Source organism: Phaenicophaeus curvirostris, chromosome 21 (assembly GCF_032191515.1).
Source record: "Phaenicophaeus curvirostris isolate KB17595 chromosome 21, BPBGC_Pcur_1.0, whole genome shotgun sequence".
Taxonomy (NCBI): Eukaryota; Metazoa; Chordata; class Aves; order Cuculiformes; family Cuculidae; genus Phaenicophaeus; species Phaenicophaeus curvirostris.
In genome coordinates this window covers 7,006,760-7,016,564 of record NC_091412.1, presented here as the reverse complement: position 1 = coordinate 7,016,564, position 9,805 = coordinate 7,006,760, and the positions used below count along the sequence as shown (strand labels likewise).

General features: G+C 61.4%; 1 protein-coding gene across 1 annotated transcript; it reads left to right on the top strand.

Moving 5' to 3' along the window:
- Positions 1 to 5,495: 5,495 nt before the first annotated feature.
- LHX1 (LIM homeobox 1) lies at positions 5,496 to 9,805 on the top strand. Its single transcript, XM_069874411.1, has 5 exons — positions 5,496 to 5,736; positions 6,478 to 6,704; positions 7,450 to 7,727; positions 8,151 to 8,316; positions 9,287 to 9,805. Exons 1-5 carry the CDS (start codon positions 5,567 to 5,569, stop codon positions 9,664 to 9,666), a joined length of 1,221 nt encoding a protein of 406 aa, XP_069730512.1. The 5' UTR covers positions 5,496 to 5,566; the 3' UTR covers positions 9,667 to 9,805.

Below are 9,805 nucleotides of genomic sequence, written 5' to 3'. Positions count from 1 at the left end.
TGGGCAGGGAGCGGCAGAGGCAGAGAGGGGGCTGCGCTCCCAGCCCTGCGCCCGGGCCGGACCGGCTGCTGCTTTGAGGGGGGAAAAAAAAGGAAAACGAGGGAAGGAGAAGGCAGGAGACGGGCTGGTCGGGGGAGCCGGGTGCGCCCCGGAGGGTCGGCAGTGCGGGAGGAGAGAGGGGAGCGCTCTGCGGCCGTGGGAGCAGCTCCGGGGCACCGGGAGATGCTCCAGGGGACCGGGGGATGCTCCAGGGGATGGGGGGATGCTTCAGCGGATCGGGGGATGCTCCAGGGGATGGGGGGATGCTCCAAGGGATGGGGAGCGGCTCCAGGGAATAGGGGGAAGCTCCAGGGGGTCGGGGTCGGCTCTAGAGGAGCCCCAGAGCCGCGGCTCGGCTGGGAGAAGAGCTCGAAACCCCCCGCTCCGCTCCCCTGCGCTCCGCCGCGCTCCAACTCTTCCCCTTTAAAACTCTTTCTCCCCATCGAGCTGACCACGCGGCTGGATTTATGGAGAGAGATGTTTTAGCAGAAATCCCCCCGAGTCTCCCATCAGCCCTAAATCCCCAGCTCGCTCTCCCTGGGAGACCTCATGACACAGAGCATGCCAAAACAGCTTCGTTTTGCCTATGCATTAGCAATCTATTTTACCTTTTTGACATCTCTCACACATAAAACCGTAAGAGAGAAATAAAATATCTGTCTCTGGGCGAAAATAAAGCTTTGCCTCCCTCCTGATCTATAGGATATAAAATAAAGCCATGGCTTTGATAGTGGCTTTTCCTTATACCGGAGTTGCTTTTGCACACGCGGAGACAATGAAGATGGATGAGCAGGGATCGCTGCATCCTCCCGGGGTTTGGTTCACCCTCTTTTTTTATAGCCCCCCCCTCCCTCCCTCCCCGCCCCCGCCACCTCTTTACTTTTCTTTCTTTTCTCTTTTATTCGTCTTTTACCTGCCCTTTCTCCCTTTCCCGACGGGAGGATCCAAGTGCCGCTGGCACACCCCGGCTTCTCCCTCCCCTGCCCCGGTCGAGCCCCCCCTCCCCGTTACCCCCACCGGGACCCGTTCCCGGGGGACCTGGGCCGCCCCCGTCCCCTTCCCCAGGCTCTTTCCCGTCTCCAGCGTTTCTCTCAGTCAAACGCAGGGACGCACACCTCGGATTTGTAATTATTTATTAACTATATTTCCCATAAACAATGCATGAGCTCGGAGTGTGAGCGACAACATTTAGCAAGGAAACCCGGGAGGGGGAATCGAAGAGGGGGGGGGCGCAGGAAGATAAGTAAAAGGAAAGGGAAAGGAGAGCAAAGCCGGGGGGGACACCCTCAGCATCGAGCCGAGTGTGGCAGAATGAACCCCTAATACATAATTTAAAGAACTTTTTTTTTTTTTAACAAGCTCCTTTAAAACAAACCTGGCGCGGCGAGGAGCGGTGGATCCTGTCCAGCAGCGAGGGGGATGTTCTACAGGCTTAATTACATCTCAACTTCAATATTTGTTTAGTGCATTAACCGCGTGGATATTTAATCAGGCGGAGGCGCTCTGCCTGCGGGGAAAGTTTTTTTGGGGGGATAGCAGCGGGATGGAGGTGGGAGAGAGGCGAACCCCTCCTCTTCCCACGGGATGCGCCCCCAAAGCGGCTCTGGGGCTCAAAGCCCGGCGGCATCACCGATCCCGGTTGCGAAAAGTTGCGAGGGATGGGAAAAAAGAAACAAAACAAACAACAAAATAAACGGGAAAAGAGGGAAAGCTTCGTGCTGTCGGGGAATGGATACATGGATGTATCCAAGCGGCTGTGCCCGGGCCGGGAAGGGAGTTTCTATTTGGCTTCGCTGGAGGGGATGGGGAGTCTGGGGATGGGGATGCAGAGCCTGCGGTCCCCGAGCTCCAGCAGCAGCCCCGGGATGCTCGGGGCCGGTCAGAACGGGCTCCGGTGCTCGCACAGCCCCGGTGCCCCGGAAAGGAGAGAGAAATCCCATTAGCGGTGGAGAAAGGCTGATGATAAACAGGGTGATGTTTAACTAAAAAGACGGGAACGACATCAATAAAATGCAAATTCCAAGTCGCCTGGAAGGGACCTGTTTTAAGTGCTATATAAGATTTAAAATAAATTTGAGGGGGGGGGGTCTTTTTAACTCTCTTCTTTCCCCTCTTTTTCCGCTCCGGGGCCAGGCGGGGCTGCTCGGCTCTGGACACCCCACCCCCCCCCCCCCCCGCCCAGGGGAGTTTTTATTCCTTTCGAAGCCTGCTGGAAGCAGCGCTGGTATTTTCGCCTGTGCTGAGTCGGGGTCACAGGGAGGGTGGAGGAGAAAGGGGGTGAGGGGAGACCGGGGTACCCCACGGTCCCCCCCGCCCCGGGAGAAGCAGCAGCGGGGTTTTAGGGGGATTCGTGTGCCGGGGGGGTGGTAAATCCGAGCAGCGGGACGGGGGGGACCCCGAGCTTCTCTCTCCCCCCTCCCAGGATGGAGCCTCCCCCCCAGCCCCGATTTTGGGAGGGGGGGACACACACAGAGCCCTGCGCGGGGTTGGGGGGGGGGGGGGAAGGGGCAGGGCTAAGCAGATGCTAACGCCTGGGAAAGGGAAAAATCACAACAAACAACAACAACAACAACAAAAATCGCTGTGAAAAAAGAAATGGTGCTTGGCGGCCACGGGATGCTCATCCCCTTCCCCTCATTCATCCCCAGCAACACATGTCCCCGGGGGTCCCCTGACGGCAGCCCCGCAGCTGTCGCCTTCCCGGGCCGCCCCGGTCCCCCCGCCCGGCATGAGAAGCGGCCCAGATGGGGGGGTCCGGGCGGGCGCCCCCCGCCCAGGGCTCTATTGATCCCCGACAGCTGCGCGGGGCCGCGGAGACAGAGCCGTGCGCGGCCCCGACGGGGCGGTGATGGCCGGGGCCGAGGAGACCTGGAGGAGGAGATGGGGGGAAATCACCTGGGAAAGCCCGGGGCTTCGAAACACCCGCGGGGACACCGGGAACGGCCCCGGGTGGGTTCCGAGCCCCCGGACCGGAGCGCGGGGCAGGGCGAGGAGCCTTTTCCTATTTGTTTTCCGCATTTCTCCCTGCTCCGCTTCCCGAGGGCGAGGAAAACAGGCAAGGAAAGAGGGCAGAGGGTGGTGTGTGAGGGCGAGGGGGCTGCGCCGAGGCCGTTTAATCCCCTTTTTCCCACCAAATTCCCTGCCGGCTCGGTGTTAGAGAACCAGAGACCGGCTTGGGTTGGGAGGGACCTTAAAGCCCATCCAGCTCCCGGGGCAGGGACACCTCCCACTGGATCAGGCTGATCAAAGCCCCGTCCAAGCTGGCCTCGAACCCCTCCAGGGCCGGGACGGCCGCGGCTCCCCGGGGAAGGGAAGGGGAGCGGAGGGGCTCCCGGGGGGCGACACCTCCTGCCGGGCAGCCCAGCGCGAGAGGAAGGGAATTCCCGTCCCGCCGAGCCCCTAGAAATGGAAAAGCAAATGGATTTTTATTTGCCAAGGACAAAAAAAAAAAAAAAAAAAAGGAAAACATCGGCAGCGGCCGGAGCCGATCGACCCCAAACGGGCGCTGCGGCTGCCGGCAACGGAATCACCGCGGAGCCCCCGGAGCCTCCTCGCGTCTCGGGGACCCCCGAGCGGCCCCTCCGCTCCTTTTCCTCTGGGAAAGGCGACCCGAGGGGGGTTGCTCCGAGGAGAGGAGGCTCGGTTCCCTCGGGGAGAGGAGGCTCGGTTCCCTCGGGGAGAGGATGCTCGGTCCCCCCGGGAAGAGGCGGCTCCTCTCCCCGCGCCCTCGGGCTTCTCCGTTCGCGATGGGTCAAACCGAGCTAAACCGGCAACTCGTTTGTCTCCGTTTCCCCTCCGAGCCGCCCGCGACGGGCTAAACCCGCGTTCAACCGGCCACTCGTTTGCCTCCGCTTCCTAACCGACCCGTTTGTGATGGGGGGGGGGGGGGACGAGCGGGGGGGGACGAGTGGGGGGGAATAAACCGTGCGAATGGGGGGACTCGTTCCACTCCGCTTCCCAGCCGAGGGGTCGAGCTGCCGAGCCGCTACGGCCGCTCTGAAACGGCTCCGGCCGCTCTGAAACGGTGCCGGTCGCTCTTAAACGGCTGCGGCCGCTCTAAAGCGGCTCCAGTCGCTCTGAAACGGTGCCGGCCTCTCTTAAACGGCTCCGGTCGCTCTAAAGCGGCTCCGGCTGCTCTTAAACAGCGCCGGACACTCTTAAACGGTGCCGGTCGCTCTAAAACGGCTTCGGCCGGTCTGAAACGGCTCCGGCCGCTCTTAAACGGCTCCAGTCGCTCTAAAGCGGCTCCGGCCGCTCTTAAACGGCTCCAGTCGCTCTAAAACGGCTCCGGCCGCTCTTAAACGGCTCCGGTCGCTCTAAAGCGGCTCCGGCCGCCGTCGTTCGGCGCTCGCCCCTCGCCCCCGCCCCCCCCGCACCTACCGCAGCAGCCGGGGGCTCCGAGCAGGGCGCGCCGGGGCCGCCCGGGCTCCTCTATTATAAAGGGGCGCGGACGCCCCGTCCGGCGGCGGCGGCGGCGCGGGGCGAGGAGGCGGCGGCGGCGGCGGGGGTGGGGGGGGGACACGGGGACACGGGGACACGGAGAAGGGGGAGGCCGGGAGGAGGGGGGGTCGTTGGCGATTGGCCGCGGCGGGCGGTGACGTGGGCTCGCGGTGCATAAGGCAGCGGCGGCGGGGCTGCCGGGAACATGCAGAGCGGCCTGCGCTGCCGGGACGGCGCGGGCGGAGCGGGCGGCCCCGCTCTCTGCCCTCCCTGCCCTCCGCTCCCGGCCCGGCCCGGGGAGGCCAGACGGAGAGGGAGAAAGAAAAAAAGAAAGAGGAAGAAAAAAAAAAAAAAAGAATAAATAAGCAAGACGGCGGCGCCCGGGAGATGCCTCGGAGGGCGGGCGGGGAGCGCTGAGAGGGGGTAGGTAGGAGCCGGGCACCGCAGACAGAGACGTCGAGGGAGAAGGAGAAGAGAGAGAGAAAACGGAGCCGGGAGCCGCGGAGCATCCTCGCAGCGCGTAAGGAGAGCGGAGCGCGGGGCCATGTCGCCAGAGCCCCTCTGACCGCTGCTCCTCCTCCCGCCTCCTTAGCCGGTGGGGTCGGCTTTTTTTTTTTTTTTTTTTAATCCTCCTTTGATTTCCTCTTTGGGAAAAGCACTTTTGACTGCTGACTGCTCTACCTCAGACCTGAGAAAAACTCGTCACGCTCGCTGTTTTTTTTCTTTTTTTTTAATTGTTGATTATTATTATTTTTTTTTATGACCTTTCTAGTCGTTGTTGCTTTATTGTCACTATTAGTATCATTATTCTCGTGGTTGGTAGCGAAGGGGATTCTGTGGTTGTGTCGAAGCGCTGGTCTCCTCGGGCAGCGGGTGCTTTCTCCTGTCTCTCCCTCCTAGGACACTCGAACGAAGATTTTTCCTCCTCCCTTTCTTTTTCTCCTTCACTTCTCCAAGGCTTTTAATAACAAACACACAAAAGCAAACCTACGCCGGTGTTGTCGTCCTTTTTTTTTTTTTTAATTGTTTTTATTTTTGCTTGACATCTGGGAAACCAACCCCCCACTCTCAGAAATAACCAAAGACAATGGTTCACTGTGCAGGCTGCAAAAGGCCAATCTTGGACCGGTTTTTGTTGAATGTACTGGACAGGGCTTGGCATGTGAAGTGTGTTCAGTGCTGTGAATGTAAATGCAATTTGACAGAGAAATGCTTTTCGCGAGAAGGGAAGCTTTACTGCAAAAACGACTTCTTTCGGTAAGTACCGGACCCCCTCCAGCAGCCGTAGCTCCTTCAGCATCCATTTTTCACCTCCCTTTTTTTAATTTTTTCCTCTCGTTTGTTCGGTGTGACCCACAGACGCCCCTTCCCCTTTGTCCCCTTTCCCCCTTCCCCCCCGCAAACCCGGGATGCGCGGGGGTCGGGGCCGGGAGGGTCTCGGGACGCCGCGTCGGGGCGAGCACCGGCCGAGCTCGACTCCCCGAAGTTGCCGCAAACTCGGGAGCGGCGGAGCGGGGCTTTTACCGGAGTTCCCGGCGGATTTTTCCATCTGCCGGAGCCCAGGGTCGTTTCCAGCGGGCCCGGTGCCTCCCGTCGAACCGGGGCCGCTCCTGGAGGATCCGGTGACTGATGCTGCGGGTACCCGCAGCGCATCCCGGCTCTCGGGATGAACCTGGGAACCGGCCGGGATCGGCTCGGGACCGGGATAACCGGCTGCCCCGAGCCCCGGTGCGGAGCCGCGGTTAATAACGCAACAATTTCTGCTTCGTATTTATCTGCTTTTTCAACCCCCCCGGACGCGCAGCCCGGGGTTTAATTGCTCCCCGCACTTCACCCTCCGCCCTCATGGGGGCTGTTTGATTTTTTAACGGTAGAATTTCAGATATTCGTTAAGGGGAGAAAAGGCTCCGGAGGGATGCTGCGTCTCGTTGTATTTTATCTCATGTCGGTGCGCGGTGCCTGCGCGGTGCTGAGCCGCTCCCCGACCTCTCCCCGCAGGTGTTTCGGGACCAAGTGTGCGGGTTGTGCCCAGGGCATCTCCCCCAGCGACCTGGTCCGCAGGGCGCGGAGCAAAGTGTTTCACTTGAACTGTTTTACGTGTATGATGTGTAACAAGCAACTCTCCACCGGCGAGGAGCTCTACATCATAGACGAAAACAAGTTTGTCTGCAAAGAAGATTACCTAAATAACAGCAATACTGCCAAAGAAAACAGCCTGCATTCAGGTGAGGGAGCGATGCGGGAGGGGATGCGCTCAGCCCCGGCTTCTCGGCAGGGCGAGAGCCGCTCCTCTCTCCCCTTTCCTGTCTCCCCTTCTCCTCTCTCCCCTTCTCCTCTCTCCCCTTCTCCTCTCTCCCTTCTCCCGTCTCCCCTCTCCCCTCTCCCTTTTCCCTTCTCCCCTCTCCCTCTTCCCTTCTCCCCTCTCCCTCTTCCCTTCTCCCCTCTCCCTCTTCCCTTCTCCCCTCTCCCTCTTCCCTTCTCCCCTCTCCCTCTTCCCTTCTCCCCTCTCCCTTTTCCCTTCTCCCTTTTCCCTTCTCCCTTTTCCCTTCTCCCTTCTCCCTTCTCCCTTCTCCCTTCTCCCTTCTCCCTTCTCCCTTTTCCCTTCTCCCTTTTCCCTTCTCCCTTCTCCCTTCTCCCTTTTCCCTTCTCCCCTCTCCCTTCTCCCCTCTCCCTTCTCCCCTCTCCCTTCTCCCCTCTCCCTTCTCCCCTCTCCCTTCTCCCCTCTCCCTTCTCCCCTCTCCCTTCTCCCTTCTCCCCTCTCCCTTCTCCCCTCTCCCTTCTCCCTTCTCCCCTCTCCCTTCTCCCCTCTCCCCTCTCCCTTCTCCCCTCTCCCCTCTCCCCTCTCCCCTCACCCCTCTCCCCTCTCCCCTCTCCCCTCTCCCCTCTCCCCTCTCCCCTCTCCCCTCTCCTCTCCCCGGGTCGCCCCCGGTCCCCCCCAGGCTGCGGGTGACCCTCTTTGCTCTCCCGCAGCCACCACCGGCAGTGACCCCAGCCTGTCCCCGGACTCCCAGGACCCTTCCCAAGACGACGCGAAGGACTCGGAAAGCGCCAACGTATCCGACAAGGAGACGGGCAGCAACGAGAACGACGACCAGAACCTGGGGGCCAAGCGGCGGGGCCCCCGAACCACCATCAAAGCCAAACAGCTAGAGACTCTGAAAGCCGCCTTCGCGGCCACCCCGAAGCCCACCCGGCACATCAGGGAGCAGCTGGCGCAGGAGACCGGCCTCAACATGCGGGTCATCCAGGTACCACCGGGGATGGGGAGTGCGGGGGGGCCGGGGGAGCCCCCCCCCCCCCCCCCCCGTCCTCTCCAGTCGGGTCCCGAGCCGATCCCGGGTTTGCTTTTCGCGAAGCCGTAAGCGCGATGGAAATGAAAAACCCTCAATGTGAGGGGTTAACGGATAAATAAGAACGACGACGCGCTGGAATTATTAAAAGGTTTATAAACCCGCAGCGCTGGGGGTAATGGGGGGTTAAAGGACCATTAAAGACGAGGTTAGATTGGAGAGGCTCAGTGTGAGGGTAATTAGGAGTAATCTTGTCAGGGGAAGAAGAATTAACTCGATCCTTCTTGACCCGCGGGGAGCGGGGCTGGGGCCGAACGAAAGAAACCGGGGAGGGGGCTGCGGGTACCGGGCCCCCCCCTGACCGGCCCCTCTCGCTCCCAGGTCTGGTTCCAGAACCGGCGCTCCAAGGAGCGGAGGATGAAGCAGCTGAGCGCGCTGGGCGCCCGCAGACACGCGTTCTTCCGCAGCCCGCGCAGGATGCGGCCGCTGGTGGACCGGCTGGAGCCCGGGGAGCTCATCCCCAACGGGCCCTTCTCCTTCTACGGAGGTGGGTGACGCCGTGTCGTGATGCTCCTTCATCCCCGCCGTGATGCTCCTTCATCCCCTCTCGTGATGCTCCCTCATCCCTGCCGTGATGCTCCTTCATCCCCTCTCGTGATGCTCCTTCATCCCCTCTCGTGATGCTCCCTCATCCCTGCCGTGATGCTCCTTCATCCCCTCTCGTGATGCTCCCTCATCCCCGCCGTGATGCTTCTTCATCCCCTCTCGTGATGCTCCCTCATCCCCTCTCGTGATGCTCCTTCATCCCCTCTCGTGATGCTCCTTCATCCCCGCCGTGATGCTCCTTCATCCCTCCCGTGATGCTCCCTCATCCCCTCTCGTGATGCTCCTTCATCCCCTCTCGTGATGCTCGCCCCCCTTTCTCGTGATGCTCGCCCCCCTGTCGTGATGCTCGCCCCCTCTCGCGATTCCCCTCTCCCCGCAGCACCCGCTGCCGCCCTCCCCGGGGCCGTCGGAGCCGTCGGGGCTGCTGCGGGGTCCCCGGGGGATGCGGGATGGTGGTTTCCTCGCCCCTCGGAGCCCGGCGGGGATGATCCCTCCCCATCCCCGGGGGTCCCGGGCATCTCTGCGGAGCGGACCGTGTCATTTCGCCGTTTCCCGAGCGTTTCCACGGCGCGGGCCGTTCCATCCCGCCGTTCCCGAGCGTTTTCCCGGAGCCAACCCTTTCATTCCGCCGTTCCCGAGCGTTTCCAGGGAGCGGGCCGTGTCCTTTCGATGTTCCCGAGCGTTTTTTCCCGGAGCGGGCCGCGTCGTTCCAGCGTTTTTGCCGAGGGGGCCGTTTCACTCCGGTCCCCGGCGTTGCTGCCCGGGGGCTCCGCTCCGAGGGGCCCCGGGAACATCCCGGTCGAGCCGTTTCCCCGCTGGATCCATCCAGCGCTGGGTGACACCCCGAGCCGCCTTCCCCCTCGCTTGCTCGTGTGCGTCACCTCCCCCTCTTGTCTCTCCTTCTCCGCCAGATTATCAAAGCGAATATTACGGCCCTGGAAGCAATTACGATTTCTTCCCGCAAGGACCTCCTTCGTCTCAAGCTCAGACCCCCGTGGATCTCCCCTTCGTGGCGTCCTCGGGGCCGTCGGGCACCCCCCTGGGGGCCCTGGATCACCCCCTGCCCGGACATCACCCCTCGAGCGAGGCTCAGCGCTTCCCGGACATCATGTCGCATCCCCCCGGAGACTCCCCCAGCCCCGAACCCAACCTGCCCGGCTCCTTGCACTCCATGTCCGCAGAAGTTTTTGGCCCCAGCCCTCCTTTTTCTTCGATTTCCGTCAACGGTGGTGCTAACTACGGCAATCACTTGTCACACCCCCCAGAAATGAACGAGGCGGCTGTGTGGTAGCTTTAAAACGAACTGGGTCTCAAGTAAGTGATGATCATCTAGTCTGCTTGTTGTTACGGTGTACAGAAATGAGTAAATATACCATCTCTCCTGCCCTAAGACAATGTTACCTTGGGAACGAACTTGAATCCCATCGCTC

Excerpts from the sequence above, each read along its gene's own strand:
- LHX1 (XM_069874411.1), top strand. The coding sequence starts at position 5,567 with ATGGTTCACTGTGCAGGCTGCAAAAGGCCAATCTTGGACCGGTTTTTG. Across the intron at positions 5,737-6,477 it reads TGCAAAAACGACTTCTTTCG|GTGTTTCGGGACCAAGTGTG; the intron begins GTAAGTACCGGA and ends CTCTCCCCGCAG. Across the intron at positions 8,317-9,286 it reads GCCCTTCTCCTTCTACGGAG|ATTATCAAAGCGAATATTAC; the intron begins GTGGGTGACGCC and ends CTTCTCCGCCAG.